Source organism: Mixophyes fleayi, chromosome 1, assembly GCF_038048845.1.
Source record: "Mixophyes fleayi isolate aMixFle1 chromosome 1, aMixFle1.hap1, whole genome shotgun sequence".
In the NCBI taxonomy this organism is placed as follows: domain Eukaryota; kingdom Metazoa; phylum Chordata; class Amphibia; order Anura; family Limnodynastidae; genus Mixophyes; species Mixophyes fleayi.
The window spans coordinates 191,140,475-191,158,613 of NC_134402.1; the positions used below are offsets into that span (position 1 = coordinate 191,140,475).

At 38.4% G+C, this 18,139-nt stretch overlaps 1 protein-coding gene across 1 annotated transcript in view; it reads left to right on the plus strand.

Annotated features, from left to right (window-relative positions):
- The window catches only part of LOC142142645 (beta-1,4-galactosyltransferase 1-like), a 71,410-nt gene that overhangs the window by 25,878 nt on the left and 27,393 nt on the right, over positions 1 to 18,139 (plus strand). Inside the window, exons 3-4 of the mRNA XM_075200535.1 lie at positions 4,621 to 4,808; positions 9,901 to 10,023. Of these exons, the coding sequence (XP_075056636.1) occupies positions 4,621 to 4,808; positions 9,901 to 10,023 (311 nt within the window). The remainder of the gene's footprint in view (positions 1 to 4,620; positions 4,809 to 9,900; positions 10,024 to 18,139) is intronic.

An 18,139-nucleotide genomic window follows, 5' to 3' on the forward strand; every position in this document is an offset into this window, starting at 1 on the left:
AGGATAGAAAATGAAATATTGAAAGTCTAGGAATGAGTGAACACTCCAGGCCTGCCTACCCAAAACCACTGTAATAATTAGGCTTGCCTACCTGCAACCAGTCCCAAAATGAAATTATTAGCATTTCCATATATTAATTAGACCTATTTCCCCAAATAGCCGCAACATTAAATTAATAGCATTCAGAAATAATCAATAAACCGTTTTCCCCAACATTAAATTAATAGTACACCCAATTAATAGATACACCTAATTCCACCCCAATTTAAATTAATAGGAACTACCATTATCTCACTATTAAATAAAATAGTTTCCACCATCATTGCCCCCACAAATAAATGAATTTCTCCCACTCACTATTAAATGATTATCATCCACCATCTTCATTAAATTGAATTAATATTCAACCTCCACCCCCACTACATTAAGAGCTCTTCCTTCTCCCAACATTTATCTGTGTCCATGCGACACCCTGCATTGGAGAGTCTGCCTCTCATTTTCTGCAGTCGTGGGAATGCTTGCGTGTCAAATGGTGCATGCCCCATGTGTGTTAGGATTCAGTTGCCAGCAAGGACACAGGAGCGGGCACAATGGGGAGGAGCAATCCACAGCAGTGGTTGGTCCTGAGAGAAGGCCCAGCCTGTCAGTTAATCTCAACCGGGATAGGGGGGTTTTTCCGGGTAACTGGAAAACCCTTAAGTGTGCACCTGCAAAACCGCCAGCAAAACCCGCCAAAGCAAAAGAGGTGGTTCTGAGAGGCGAGATTGCTTAAACAATATGCTATGGAGCTATTTTTCCATTCATAACATAACAGGATGCAGCATTGACATATGACTTATTGTTACAATCATTATGTATTGATTTTGGGCACAAAATGAATTTATAATTAACTCATGGGCAATTTTTATTTTTTGTTATATTAAGGGGGCTATATTATTGCATTATTATATTATGGGAACAATATGAAAAAATAATAATTATGTTAAGGGGAAATAATAATTGATTGCTAACAGAGGCAATAATTATTTATGATGGAGCAACACTTTTATGGCACTGCATGTGCCAGTATGTACTTGCGCCCATGTGCATGCTGACATTTTTAGTGCCACATGTGTGCAATATAATTGGTGCCCCATTATGAAATAATAAGTGTTGTCCCCACGTTACTGATACATGGTTTAACTAATTTATGTCCTGGCCAACGCACTACTAATTTTTAAAATTTTAGACTTGACCAATAACATTTATTTGCTAACTAATTGTCTAGCAATACTTTACTTTCTGACAAACTAATCTACTTATCTACCATCTACTAATCTACTTATCTACTCATTTACTGGCTAAAATTGCAAGCAATATTTAATTTACTGATAGACTATTGCTTCAGTACTATTGGCTGACTAAAAGGACAGGCAATATTTATTTTAATGACAAGACATGTGATTAGGAGGTTTGTCTTCCAGTTCTCACCTCATTGTCTCTCCGGGCTTTATTAGGCTTTCTCTCCTGTGTCATTTTCACACCAGCAAAATATGGGTCCCACACTATCAGCCAAGATTAGCACTAACGCAAGTAGAGGCTCAGTCTTTTGTGACACTGGTGTTTGCCACTAACCGCGCACAAGGAAGTTTGTGTTCCACTGCAAGATGACACACAGGTCGGGTTCTTGACATTAAAGGCTGGTTCCCAGGAGTCAATGGAAAATTCATAACAATCTGGAACTTTAATGAACTGGAGGAGATGGTACAAAATCAGCAGGCGAATAGAATAGAAGAATCAGGACATGCTTTTCTCTTCTAATAGGTACCAATCCACAAGGTATCTGTTCGGTTTTCCTATTGCCTCCAATGAGTTCTATCCATCTTTAATCCCCCCCCCCCCCAATAATAATAAGCCTCTACTACTAATAGTCAAGTCCTGGGAGCAATTGAGGATTCATGAGCATATTGCACTCAACAAGAAATGAGGCTGCTATGAGTGAAGACCTCATGAAGGGGTCCTAGGGGTCTCAATGGGTATTGTCCTAACAGATCCCAGATCCTTCCTGTGATCCTGACTCTATTCCTCTTATCTAGTCCAGCCAGAAAAATAGGTAGTCCTAATTTCATCTTGGTGGTCCTTAGATATAATGTTGTTGATGTTTAAATGTGAATCCATGGTCCAGTGTCCCTATTGTCATTTATGGTGCTTTTTATCTGCTCTTTGCAGCTAGTAGTCCAATGTGATCCTAGTCTAAAATGTATAAACCAAACATGTTACTATGCTACTAAGAAGCTGCAGCCGTGCATGAATGATAGTGTATTAGAGTCTATGCTTTCTTTTTATACTATTTAATCCTCTGATCTGATTTTTTTTACTGTTAGTGATATTCAAATTATTGCATAATTTATTTAAATTTCTCATAAACACTTTTGGATCATTTTTCATATGTTTAAAATATGTCATCAATGTGTTATGAACAGTAAAAACTATTTAGACACCTCCTGGTTTTATTTGGGTTTGTGTGCAAACAGTTAATGGTACTTCCATTTGTTAAGGAACAGCTTTGTGTAATTTGTGTAATTTCCTGGAGCTGTCTGTTGATACAAATAATAGTTGTCAGTGTACTTTAATGTATCTAAATATTGTGGTCTGGTCTCTGTAGAGAATGCTTGTATTACTTCCACTTTCATGTCCGTTTGTTAACATCCTATCTGGCGAAAGGTAGCTGGAGTCCTACAGTGTTTAGTCCATGTGGGCCTAGTGTTTTCAATCCGTAGAACCACTTTGTCTCCAGTCTTAGTGAGTATTTCGTACTGCACAATCTCTTATTCCCAAGCTTATACACACATATATACAGACACACACATGGGGAGAATTCCATCTGCAAAATAATTTAAATTTGGATGGTTTTTAAGTCAAAAGTACAACCCAGTATATAGATGTGGCAACATATCAGCAATAATTTATACTGTAGCTTCCATAGTGGGATGGAAAATGTCAGGATTTACATGCCCAGTGTCTCCAAATTCTACAACTACAAAAATGTTTGTTTTCTTTTGGATTGATACAGCACCACTCCAGATTCTAAGATTTTCCATCTATTCTCCAATGAGACGTTCTATATTAAAAGGAACATATCTTTTTCCACTAGGAGAGATACTGCCAGGAACCAATAAAGAATCCTTCTCTTATGTCTTTGTAACCAATGAGGCTTTTACTTTATCCGTAAATGTACTGAAATCTTACCCAGAACATAGTCTTGGTGTATGGCCAAGTGTTTAATTATCGACTTACCAGAGCTAGATGCCTTGTGGGGTATAATTTTGGCATATTCACTAAAAAAATTAAGGAATCTACTGGCAACCATTATGATGGATATAGAAACCGTAGACACCACACTCATAGCCGCACATGATTTACATAGCTTTGTCAGATAAAGAGAAACTTGCATTGTAGAAACTGTATGTGCAATGAGATTGAAAATGTCCACTGGGCTGATACTTGGAGTGATAATCATAGAGTCCATGACATGTTCTTTGTCTATTTTGTTTCACCTGAGGGAGGATTCTCCTAACAGTATGAGATGCATTAAATGGTATTTCTTGTTTGCAACATTATGCCTTGTGTACCACGCATTTCATATTTCTGTGTACTCTCTTGGGTGGGCTTGTGCTACATTTCTCAGAAACCTCTCTGGGACAGTGCAACATACATGATGAAATGCTTGGGATGGAACCTTCTCTGTGGAAGCAGGCATTTAATAGAGGCTTTAATAGGAGTGTCAGAGGCATTAGTAGGCCCACACTTCACACTGTCAGATGTCCTTTAGTAAAAATATAAATAAAATAAAAGCTTTTCCTTGCAAATGGCCAATTCAAACCAAAAATTTTAATAATATTTAAATACAATAAAATGTAGCTGTTTAAGCTGGAAAAACTAGAATATGGTCAAACTAACTTGGACATTGTTGAATATAATTTTTAAAAATTTTCATTAATTTAAACATCTTTTAGTTGCAAGTGGCAAAAACTTTGAACATACACTTCGAGTTCAAACTTTGAATACAAAGTAAAAGTTTAGAAGTCAGAAAAAAGCATCATCATGGTTGAACCAAACAATTTTTAGTATTTTTTAGATTGGTTTCACCAAAGTTCAAGTTCATCGAACTGCGCTTTATTGGTAGAATTGCGATCTGACTCACAAAGATTGACCACATATTTTTGCATTTTACATTCTTCAAATCTATGTAACTATAAATCAACTGAAAAATGTATTTCATTACCATTAAATGCAGTTTATCAATTTACTAGTAACCAGTGACATCTCTGAGGCACTGTCTATTTAGTATTATATGAGATCTAAGATATGCATAAATTACTGGTTCCTAGGTTATTCATAGGCTCCAATCCCATTAGTTCGGCCCATAAAAAAGATGCCTGCACTGTGTTGAAACAATTTATAGAAATTAACTTTAATATTGGAATGCTACAAAATTACTATTAATTCAAAATATTCTAATTTGTGATTATGTTTTGAGGTTTTTTTTTGTGCCTCTTCATTAACTGAAATGAGGTTTACAACCTTCACTTTTAATTAGAACAAAACATAATATATAATATTAAATTGTTTGCTCTACAGATACAAAATACAACATTTAACAAAGCCAGGCTGATGAATGTTGGCTTTACAGAGGCGGTGAAGGACTATGATTATAATTGCTTTATCTTCTGTGATGTCGATATTATTCCTATGGACGAGAGGAATCTGTACAGGTGCTCCAATAACCCCAAACATATGGCCAATTCTTTGGACAAGTTCAAGTTTAGGTAAACATTTTCAAGCATAAGTATCCCACCTACTAATCATTAAAGTATTGTACATATAAGCAAAAATGTTAATTACCAAAATAACAGCAATATTTATATTAAATCTGTTAAACATGCAGCGGCGGACTGGCAAATTTTAGCATGGGGGGGGCGAGTCTCGGTTCTGCAGCTTATTAGGAACATTTTAAAGAAAAAAATTCAGGTAGCCCAGTGACCCAGTCCAATGGGACCAGTTGAAATTTCTCCTGCATAAACTCTGCCTCCCATTTAATTCACTATTGCATTTATCTGTGCTGAATTAATTAATTGATAGTAATGTAAATGTAAGTGGAAAGCTTGAGAACTGAGCTTTTCGTAGTTGGAAGAGATCATGATGGAAAGTTTGCAGATGTCATCTTTAAAAGCAGTACAAATGCTTTGCATGTGACATCTCCAGTTCCCCACAACCAAAGGGCAAATGGAATATCAGATTGAGAGCAGTGGCAAATAAAGGGATTGAATGAGCTTATAAAGCTGCATCCTAGGCAGTTTGGTGGTGTGCCCAACATTTTTCTAGCAATATGAAAGAAAATAACACACTATGATTTGCTGTTTGACAATAATATCCCATGTGCATAACAAAGCTGAAACATCGTTTTCCACCTGATGATTTCCAAACATGCCTTCATTATATTTTGCCATTTTTTACAACTTAAATTTATAATTAGTGTTCCATAGTGCATAGATCTCTTCTCTGTAAAAATGTAATTTCTTCTAGTCTATATATAAAACACCCAGAGGCATATGTAACAATAACCACATTTTTGACACATTTTTGACACAATCATTTTCATTCCTTTTTGCAATGATAAGGAATGAAAGGATAAGGAATGAAAGATCGTGACAATTTATGAAAAGTGTTTTGCCGGAACAGCAGTCACAGTAAACGGCTGTCCCAGCAAACACACAATTTACCTATCTCCTATCTCCTCTATGGTCACTATCGCAAATGCCCACCTTTGCGATAATAATTGAAGGGAAGAGAAGGTAGATGTGGTGAGGGATCCAAAGATCCCTCTACCGCTTTGCTCTCCCCATAGACTAAAAATCTTTGATTTTTGGAACTTGGTAAATTACTCTAAATAGTAGTCCCCATAGAAACTGATGGGAACCGCTTTTGTATATGATAAGAGTGGGACCGCAACTGATGGGATCCTTTAGTTATAAATGATATCCTTAACATGCGATTTTCCATCGAAAATGGACATTTTCAGATTAGGTGCCTCTTAATAGCCCCCCCCACTCTCCCCAGTTTTAAAATAGGTTATATACTATGTATCTTTCAAAAAAGGAGGACCCTTAATTGTGGTCATTATTTTTTAACTCATGGAGACCTAGGGCCTAATTCATTAAGGAACTTAAATTAAGAAATTTCTTATTTAAGTCTCCTGGACAAAACCATGTTATAATGCAAGGGGAGAAAACTAGTTTTCTGTTTTGCACATAAGTTAAATACTGTCTTTTTTTCATGTAGCATAAATAAGAAACTTCTTAATTTAAGTTCCTTAATGAATCAGGCCCCTAAAGTGTAATGCAACCTCTACTTAGCATGTCATAGTTGGTTAGATACACTCTCTTACCTAAGTAGAGTGATCTTCTGACTTCAAAACCCTAGTGCAAAAAGCTTCTAGCTTTCAATCTGTTGACTTTGGACAGATAATGCAAAGGATTTGTCAATCTAATCAATAAAACAAAAATAAATATGATGTTAAAATGTCTGTGGGAGCATATACATCAAAATTAAAATTAAAAGACAACATTTATTTCTTAAAAATAATTTATACACATTTATTATTCAGCTTAGAACTGGTGCATATTAAAATCCATATCAGTGGTCTGTGAGTTTCCATTCATATGGATCAGTGGCTAATTCCATAATCTATTTTTATTCAGCATGATTTTTAGCAATCTTTGTTATCATTTGATTAGGATTAGTATTTAAAAATATTATATACAAAGTGATAATTCTAAGATTTTATAAACACTTTGGTTATCTGATTTTTTATTGAAGATAATATATGTTAATCAGCTACTGTAATATATAGTGATATTGATTTTATTTATTTAGAATATTTGTGAATAAATACAGAATTGTGGATTTATCTATCTATCTATCTATCTCCATATTCTAGCTTTTTTATTAGCATCACTGCAGGTGTAATTTCCATGACTGGTTAATTGGCTTCTAACAAAATGAACTATAGTCTGCATGCTTATGTGATGGAGAATTTAGACTGTAAGCTCCAAGCTGGGTAGGGAATGGTGTGAATAATTCTGTAAAGCACTGCATAATATGTTGTTGCTGCATATATTAAGTATAATACTAATCTCCACATGATCGTCTGATGGTCAATGAGATATTACATTGCAGTGTCTTTGCTTTACTAGCTGATTTTTTTCTTCTGAATTTATGGTATTGAACAAAGAAAATATATCTATGTGCTAGCATGTGGAAACCTAGATTTAATTTCCCTTTCTAAAGTGAATTTGAATTGTATTATAAAATGACTGTGTGTTAGAGGATATCAAAGAATTAAAGTTAAAGAAAAGCCTTCTCCTTTTCTCTAATTGTTATTGTGGTGAGGTGGGTTCCCAGCTAAAATACCATAGGGAAACAAGGATTGTTTTCCTATGAAAGGCTCAATTGTTATTTCATTCAATGTTGTGGACAATTTTGTCAGTAGCATCATAACTCCCAGTATTGCTATTACATTGGTAGACTATATAATGTATTTCTGGGGAGGTGGATTTTACACCTATGCAAATCACAGCACTGCATGTAGGTGTCCAATATAGTTACTTGGTACACTCCTGTTATTGGTATTATTATGATTTGGTAATCCCCAGCCACGTTATCAGAATTAATGAGCCTGGAGCTCAGACTCATCTCTCCTGTTTGGATTAATAAAGCAGCCTTATTCTTAAATGGAGCCAGTTGGATTCCACATATTTCTGCTTGATTGTAATTGGATGACATCCCTGTTTTCTGGTTATATGTTCCCTCCCTTATTGAAAACAGAAAGACTGGGTCAGCTGGAACCCCTTCCATATCACAAAATCATGTAAGAGATTAAAACATGAAGATTCTCTTAATCAACCAGGATTAACTCACTCATCTTGTTTGAGAAATCATTGTTCTTCCCTAGACTTTGCTAGACATCTGGGCACCAACCCAACAGGGGAGAAACCCATCTTCAACCTCTAGACATCTTCCAGCTATCTCCACCAAACTTTGCAGGGTAGGATTTTCCTTGTAAGAACTCTGGACTGGATAAAATAGAACTGCAAGGAAATCCCTGGTTGCTCATCTGGTCATCTGAACTTGGAGTTTGTGTTCTGTCTTGCACCAGCTCTATTGTGAATCCAGATTGCAATCCTGCATCCTAGTCACATCATTGATTAGCATGGGGGGAACTCTGCTCCAACAGAAGCTACCATAAGTCTATTCACCTGGGGGTCATTTTATTAAACTGTCATATTTACCAGGTTATGCTTTTAATAAAATTGTAGTTTTTAAGATGGGTGTAAAAAACAACAAAGGTCAGAGACTTGACCAATCTGCAGTTTAATCAATTTTACCCCTGGCGTAAGTCACCCTACTGGAGTAGGGTGACTGCAGTCCAGAATGAAAGGTAAAGAGCTTGTGACTGAGTGACCCCGAGTTGTAAATTTAATTCTACGAGGCTTACAACTTGGCTGGGAACCTGTAATAAGAGGCTACAGGGATTACATTTTGGCCAGGAAATTTCACAGCTACAACATGGCCAAGAGCCAGACATCGGAAAGATCTATAAGGCCCAAGGAATTTGTTGCTGAGGTAGTTGTCTCAAGACCACTGACTTCGGCTATAATATGGCTAAATCATTTCTACAACTTTAACTGGTACAGAATAGGAATTTACAACTTGACGTAGGGAAATCCGCATCCTCAGTGTATATGACCAACAGCTTGGCTGTACTTAAGGTATCCTTAAACTACTGGTGTACCACCAATGGGGTTGCAATAAAAAACAATTTTTAGAAATACAGTTTGGTCCGAAGAAGGAAAAGTTCAACTTGGCCAGAGGCAGTTTCCCAAAAACTTTATAGGGCTTTAACAACAGTGAATGAAAGTGGTCCATTCAGTTGGCCGGGAGCAATGACATACTCCTAGCGTACTGGTGTTACATCCGTATGTTTAGTTTGCAAGAAATATTTTCTGATGCGATAGCTGTGGTTCCAAAGCACATAGGTTTTATTTGCAAAATATTACAAGGCACAGTTTGGCATGCATATGCTTGTGCTGTTAGCACTAACACAAGTTTCTATCAGAACACTCTGGTTTCCAAAGCAAGAGGTGAATAATTTATACACTGTAGTTGTGAAAAGCAGTGACTTCACAAAGATACACAGTTACAATATTAAGGTCCACATTTCTAGGTCTATGGGTCATGACCTCCCAAGAACTCAACACCCCATTGGTTGATTCCTCTGCTCATTCTTACTTAAAGTGGCCAGGTGTCCTTTTTCAGGCTCCCACTTCTAGACCTGTATAAACTGGTCCTTTTATGACATCTCTGGACTTGCTATTGGTGTATGAAAAGTGATATTATTTATAACTAACATTGACAATATGCGAATGCTACATAATAATACTGGAAACATTCTCAAGTGATTGTGAATTGAATGATACCAAACTCGATGTAATTAATATGTTGTAAACATTGATTAGCTTTTTCACCACATTATATTTTGTTTTAATTGAAATAAATAGATTAAACTTATTTGCATGCTGTTATTTGCTAAGATTATTATTCTATTGCATACTAATTGCATTGCAATCAATAGTAATGTACAGAAAATATTGATTACAACCTTCATCCAATAATTAAACTTCAACACTGGTATACCCTCCTTCCGGTTGTCCCAGCAGCTACATCATAGTCAGTTTTAAAACTACAACTTATTCAACAACATACTACAGTTGACTGTAATGGTAGCGTTGTATACCGTTTTTTATATTTGAAAATATGGAGTGATAAAAAAAAATCTAACTTATTGTTTGTTTCCTGCAGATTATTTTACAGTACTAGTTTTGGAGGTGTAGTGGCTTTCACAAAGGAACAGTTCCTCAAAATAAATGGATTTTCAAACAGTTTCTGGGGATGGGGACAAGAAGATGATGAACTGTACAAAAGGTTTGTTTTTTTCATGGGAATGTGAATATTCTGGTTCAATATGAAAAAATATAATTTTCTTCAACAGCTGTTCTCTGTTCTTGTTTTCAACAACCAAATATAATTATTAAACTGTGTGTAACCTTTTGAGCATTCTGGTGATTAATGTGGTGAGTTTTCAGTAACATGACAGTGTTTAGTGATGTTCAACACATTCAGACAAACTGAAGTGATACATATTTTTGGGATTAAAAAAAAAAATGAACTGCTTGATCATTTAATATAAAGATTTCATTATACATGTTGGCACATAAATATGAAATCCATTTCAGTTGTTAAACAAATAACAGACACGCCTAAACAGAAGCACCATAGTAGCACAGCAATGTTTTAGTTATTAGTATCCCTCCATGATAACCTGATAACCTTGTTTTTTTGTAGAAGAGGTTTTTTTGTCACCCCCAGGATTCCTGGCCAAGGGCTCCATAAGATACCTGTTCATCATACCTAAACAAATGTAGTGTGTCAGGCGCTGTCTCCGCACTGTCACTTGGTGCAGGAGACGGCCTTCTGTCTTTCCCCGGCAATTGCTAGGCAACTAGATGCTTCCTTCTTCCTGGTGGCCAAGCACTGCACGCGCATGCGTAGATTGAATTGGGTCCCGTTGCTAGGGAAGGGGACGCTTTCCCAGCTTACCTGTTGGCAGTCAGCTGCATCTGAGCGCTGAAATCCTGCTACCCAATTAGGACTCACCTTCCTACATAAATAGGAGCCACTAGGGTGCCAGAGTATGGGCTCACTACCTGCTCCAGTGTCTTCTTGTATCTCCTGACTCCTGCATTGCATTTGGTTTTGACTTGCACCTTTGACTGCTCTGCCGGATTGTAATTTGGTGTCTTATTGCTCACTCTGGTTTGGACTCCTGGCTTGCTTTGACTATCCTTTGGATCTTCCCTGTGCACATACTGCCTGGCTGGTTACTGCAAGACTATCAGAATAAATTGACCAATTTTTACAAAGACACCATACAAGTCCTATATCTGACACGTAAGATTGACTAAAAAGGAATATATTCTGGCACCTTGCGATGTGAAAGCACTTTACACCTGTATTGACTATGAAATAGACTGTTGTTATGTAAATAACATGTTGAATAAACACTCCAAGCACCAGGAAACCAAAACAAAGTGGGGATAAGGTTCATATTGGACTATAGCTACTTTTGGTATGAAGGCCGTTATGGTAAACAAGTTTGCGGTACAGCTTTGGGGGCGAAGTTTGCACCTAGCTATGCAAACCTGTTTATGGCAAAATGGGAAGAGGAGACGATCTGGGCTGATAACCCCTTCCTAGAACATCTGGTTGAGATACAGAGACAACATCCTAATTATCCTGGAAAGGATCATTAACTGTAGTCAGATTTCCCTTGAGTCCACGGACCATATGAATAAAGAACAGGAATTCTTTGACATGCTAGTTTATGCAGAAAACCAAGTTAGAACAGTCATAGAGATTTGTAAAGAATTATCAAAAAACATTGGCTGATCCTTTTGGAGGACCCTGAACTAAAAGAACTACTACCTGATACACTAAGATTTACATTTAGAAAGGTGCCAAACCTAAAATGTGAACTGACTTCCATCTTCATTTCCCTAACAGAAGAAACATCGAAAACAACCTGGTTAAATGACAAGAAAGTGTGTTCTATTTCTGAAATAAATGTAAAGCCTTTAAAGAGATGACTAAGCTGAATCTTAAAACAGAGAGTTATTCTCATATTTTAAAGTTACTTGCTACACAATAAAATAAAGAATTACATGTGATAAGAAAGGGATCAACGACTTACTGGAGTGCCCTTGTGAACTCCAATATGTTGGATAAATGATAAGAAAATTTAGCCTGAGAGTAGCAGAGCATCTCAGAAATATCAGTAGCCAGTGACAGAGATATAATGTACCCGAGCATTTTAGATTGCCAAACAGCTATTACCCAACTCAACCTAAGTTCATGGGCATCAAGAAAATTCTTAGACCATGAGAGGATTTAACTATGTGACCTGTATGTCACAGGAAGAAGCAAAGTGCATCTACCAACTTGGTCCCCCACCTGGCCTTAATGTGGACTTTGAGGTGGGGAGCTTTCTTGAAGACTAACATTTAAACAGATTTAGTTGAAACTGAAGCCTCAAAATATCAATTACTTCTGAGTTAGGATTTTACTCTCTAAATTCTACAGATATTAGCAAGAAGAAAGAAAGAACTATCAAGTACCTTTGTCAAAAGAAAGACTCCAAATAAAAAAAAAAAGAAGAAACCAATATTATAACAGGGAAGAGATAAGACTAGCCCCATACATTGAGGTCACTTCAAGTCATGAAGTCATACTCCTCTATAAACACAAATTCTAAAGAAGGAGAAATAAAATTGTGACCTGTTCTGGAGGATCTTAAAAGTATACCATGTTTTCCCTTCTTGGCAGAATTGAGTCAGCTTTGATACAACACGGTATCAATAATCAGAAGGGTACAATATACCTTTGATTTAACATCTACTATTAGTCTAGTTCAATAGACTGGAATTATTAACCTTGAATTTGCATCAGAAAAACTAGCCTACATATTTAATATCAATTCATTAATTATTTGTGGGCTACCTTCATATTGAAACAGCTTTTAGAAAAACAAACTTTCTATCCATTACATTATGAACACCTGCTAAGTGCAAGAGGTCCTGCACTAAATGTTAATAGCAGTGTCTGGTTGTCATTGGTAGGAACTAGCTATGGGGGTTCATAGCTTACATAAAATATAGGTCTTCAGGGATGCACACATTCACTTAGTTGTTAACACAGACATCTGTGTCACTGTATCTAACATTGTATGGCAGGTTCCAAGGCCTCTTCTTTTACAGCTTATTCTTACCCATCATTAATACTGGGACGCCAATAAAAACACCAAAGCAGACCTTAGCTAGATCTTTCCCTTTCTGTAGTAGTAACCCAATTTTTTAAATAGGCATCTGAGTTAACTTAATAGCATTCATACTTCTGATAAATCATTTAATGAGCTATAGTACAACATATCACTTTTTTTTCTGCAATATTGTTTTACATTAAATATAACAACAAGGTTTATGGAACACAGTTTAAAATCTAGAGTGGAATATGGGAGCGTATTCTTGTAATTTGTTTAATATGTGAACTGAATGGTGCTGTGTTTGAATGGAACTGTAACATACTTGCCCCCCATGCGAAATTATACGGTATCAAATGGAGGCTTATTTGCATGTGCCCCCCTCCCAGTACCTATATATACAAGGATTTATGGAACATTTCAAAATATAGGTTTTTCCTTGATGAAGTCCGCCAAAGAGACTAGAATAATGTGTATATGTGATAACGTTATACTACATACATTTTCACTGCCTGGACTTATCTCATCCCGTGTCTGCTGAATGTAAGAATAATGTAGGGACCACCTGATGAGACTAATATCTGGGAAAAAATCCATGCTGTAACATATTTCACAACTCAAAGGATCGGAGCACCTCAGCTATAGGCACCACCTCCAGAAGCTGACAGGAGGGAACCAAGAGACTACACGCTTCGCAATATTATATGCTTTCAACCACAGGGGACAACAATGGGACAATGTAAGTGAACTAACACACAAACTGATACTCTTTGACATTGTCAGCACCAGGGGCTGGCTAGCAGACTTTAGCCTAGGGGGCAAGCACATAGCATTAGCCCATAAGTAGCGGCCCATCCTCAAAGGGTGATTTTCGTTACAATATATATCTATCAATATTAAAAGAAGCTATTTTAGTGTTGCTTAATCAAGCTATATATTAATAGGGTTATTAATTGTTTCATGGTTAACCAAAACCAAATAATATTAAGGGTGACACTGGGAGGAGGGGCAGAGTACTAGGTGACAATCTGACACGCTGGCCCAGACCTCGATTAAGGCTCTGCGGGGCCCCAGGCACTTTAGATAGGTGGGCCCAAATGATGTAACATGGTTATCATTTAGACAATACACAGGCAATACTGTGGTTCTCTACAGTTCTGCCTTCATCATCATCATCACCATTTATTTATATAGTGCTACTGATTCCGCAGTGCTGTACAGAGAACTCATTCCCATCAGTCCCTGCCCCATTGGAGCTTACAGTCTAAATTTCCTAACATACATACATACACACACACACACAGAAAGACACAGAGAGAGAGAGAGAGAGACTAGTGTCAATTTTGAAAGCAACCAATTAACCTACTAGTATGTTTTTTGGAGTGTGGGAGGAAACCGGAGCACCCGGAGGAAACCCATGCAAATACGGGGAAGACAAACAAACTCCACACAGATAAGGCCATGGTCGGGAATTGAACTCATGACCCCAGCGCTGTGAGGCAGAAGTGATAACCACTTAGCCACCGTGCTACCCTTGCCTTCATGAGCAGTATACTTTGAAGCGGAACATACCTCCCAACTGTCCTTGCAGTCGGACCAAATCCTGACAAAGCAAGACAGTCACCCAAATTCGGGACTGTCCAACCAGATTCAGGACTGTTGGCAGACTGTCCCACTCTCTCCTACTTGTTTTTGTGACTTTCACCACTTGTGGCTGCTAGTGTCTTTAGCTCATTTGCTGCTAGTCTGGATCATGGAATGTTGGATGCTTTATTTGGAAAAAAAAATGGGTACATAAAATTTAGAAAACTCCAACAAGTCCCAGGGTTAAATCAATAGCACTCACGTTTTATAAATAGGCCCCTCCTCCAGCCTCAACATTAAAATAATAATATTCACATTTGCTAAATAGATCGATTTCCCTCCAACCAACCCTGACATTATTGGTCTTCTGGGGACGGATGGGAATCCATAGCTCTGGCACAATACAATTTGAGTGCAAAGAACAATACCAGCCTATTCAATTTTTATAAAGAAAATGCAAAATGCCGACTCTCCTACTTGCAGGCGAGCTCTGGCACAGTACACTGTGAGTGCAAAGAACAATACCAGCCTATTCAATTTTTTTTTTTAAGAAAATGCAAATTGCCACCTCTCCTAATTGTGGGTGAATTTTGGCACAATACAATTTGACTGTAAAGAACAATAGTAGGCTATTACATTTTTATTAAGAAAATGCAAAATGCCACCTTTCCTGATTGTGGGTGAATTGTGTCACAATACAATTTGACTGTAAAGAACAATAGGAGGCTATTACATTCTTTTAAAGAAAATGCAAAATGCAAACTCTCCCAATTGTGGGCGAGCTCTGGCATAGTACACAGTGAGTGGAGACTGGAAAGCACAATACCAGCCTATTAAACAAAGCCCACTGACAACTCTCCTAATTGTGGGTGAGCTCTGGCACTGGCAATGTGACTTGAAACTATCACTATACTAACCCTGCCTAACTACACTAGACCCTATCAAAGACGCTGCTATCCCTTCTCTGTCTCTCTGTGAAATGGCGACGGAGCTCTGTTTCGGGCGTTATTTAAAGAATCAAAATCTTGTGAGATCCGATGAGACAATGATGACGTTTTGTCTCGTTTCCATGACCGAACGAGCGCGCCAGTTCCGAGCCAGCTTGAATGCCCTAAGTTCGGGTGGGCACGGTTTTCGGGAAACCAAGCTCACCCATCTCTAATATATATGTTGTTAATGTTTCCAAAAAGAATAATAATTTAATATGAAAACTCAGCTCTAGTTTACTAATATTTATTTATGGTTGTACAAGTCACAAAATAAGAAACATAATGGTAATAAGTTTCCTAATTATATATGCGTCCTTTAACTAACTACATAACAAAGCACAAAACATAAGACTAAATGACAAACACTTAGTAATTAATATGCATATTGTATCCTTTTAAGAAAATAGAAGAATAGCTGCCTGTTTGTGTCTTAATAGGATCCTTCTTTCTTGTCTTAACTCCAACTGACTCTCATCTCCTCTTGCGTTTTTCTTGCATTTTTCTGAATCGAACTCCCTAACAATGTCCTTGCCTCTCATATCTAATATATAAATGCTTAGTGGCGTCTGTGTGTGAAAAAAAAAAAAAAAAGTTGCAGCGCCACCTGCTGGGCAGAGTTATACACTGACCTACTAAATTCTTAGTGTGTGTGGGAAAAAAAATTCAAAAAGGGCTGAAATGTGGTAGGGCTCAAACTCATTTTCGTGAGGTAATTTTACCTCATGAACACACATGTGTAGAGGCGTGCGTTAGTGTGTGTGTATGTGTGTGGAAAAAACTATTTTCTCAGAAAGGGCTCATCCAATTGACTTGAAGTTTGGTATACTGACATTATTTGACAAAAAAATTAGAATAGTCAAGTCAGTTAACTTCCATCATCCCCTCTTCCCCCCGTGGGAGGGGTAGTAAAGGCTAAATTTACGAGTTGAAGGGTCAAACTCATTTTCGTGAGGTAATTTTACCTCATGAACACACATTAAAAAGGGCGCTTGCGGGGGCGTGGCCTGTGAGCCATATCGGACGGCCGCGCGGATTTGGAGCTCCGTGGAAAACCTCCTAATTGGGCACCCTGTGAGCCTTTCTACCAGCCACAATCCAACCTTCCCGGCTCCCGCTACTTACCGGAGTTACCCGCTGTGCTCCGCTCCACTCACGAGATGCCCGCCGTGCTCCCAGGCCATCCTGCACCTCTGAGGCCTAAACCGCGCTGAAAAGCCGGGGCCTCGATTTTTCCGGTCCCCGCGGACGCCATCTTGTCGCGGGAGCGTTTCCTCCCTCGGGACCCCTAGATTGCTGTGTCAGCCTCCTTCTCCTCTGGATCTAGGATCCCCTCTGAAGCGCCCGGCGGGGCTGTGCAGCCTGGACGTCCACACTCAATCTGGGACCTGCTCCTGAGATGTCGCCGCAAAATTGATCTCCCCCTACCCTCCAACAAGTGGTGAGTGACTGCTCCCTTCTTCTGCCTGGATCACTGACAAAATAGCACACTCTTGTAGTGTGTAAAGAAGATCCTTCCAGCAGCTTAACCTCTGTCCCCAAACTCTGTAGATCTGAGAATCTCCTCTTCACCAAATGTAGAAGTGACCCTCTCTGAGGCTGGCTACCCCACAATTCTGTAAGACCCCCTGCTGAGGATAAGGGTCCGGAGGGTCATAAATATCCACTGTCACTATACTACTCAGATCAACCAGATCTATACAATCAAATTGCCTGACTATCTGCACTTTTCAAAACCAGTGCTGCCACCTAGTGGCCAATATCTGGCATTGTATTCTGTAATTTCCTAAGAAATAATACATATATACCTATAAGTCTCTCCAGTTTCTGCATAATACCAGAGAAATAATAGCACCAATCTACAGTTTACCCTCCCACTTGGTAGCCCCTACTTTAACCACAGTTCAACTTACTAACACACATTGTGTGCTACCAGTACTATGTGGTGACTTCCCATACTAAGAGGGGCCTTGGCTGTCAAATTCCTCACAATGTGGGAGCTCCCAAGTTTCCCTTCAATTCTTCCGCCCTACGAATTGTGGATGCCTGGGTGCTGATTACGCCCTTTTACTCCCCTGGGCCCTGAACCATATGCAACAAAGCAACCAAACCTCCTAACCCACCACTTCTTCAACTGGTTTCCCTCCTATTCTACCACGATGCCCAGAGGAGGTAAAAAAACCACCAGGAGGCGATCTCCTTCCTTATCTCTCCAAACAGAAAACTCCGGCCAGATCCAGTGAACACTCTGATTCGGTTCCGGACACTGAGGATTGCTCTCCTATGACTCGCCAAGATTTCTTATCCCTCCTCAAAGAACTGAAGGATGTCAAAGCATTGGTCCAAGCCCTCCACTCACTAAAAGCAGACATTGCTGGCATAGGTGATAGAACAGATCATCTTGAACACAGAGTGGAAGAAGTAGTAACTTATCAACAATCACATGAAACGGATCTCAACCAAATCCGCCAAGATATTGTCCAACTTCAGGAAGGGCAGGAGGACCAAGACAATAGAGCACGACGCAACAATCTGAGAATCCGCGGAATCCCGGAACAGGTTGAACCCGCTCACTTGGACCTTTATCTCAAGAAACTTTTCACCCAGCTCTCACCTTCGACTCCCGAGGAGCTCCTTCTCCTAGATAGAGCCCATT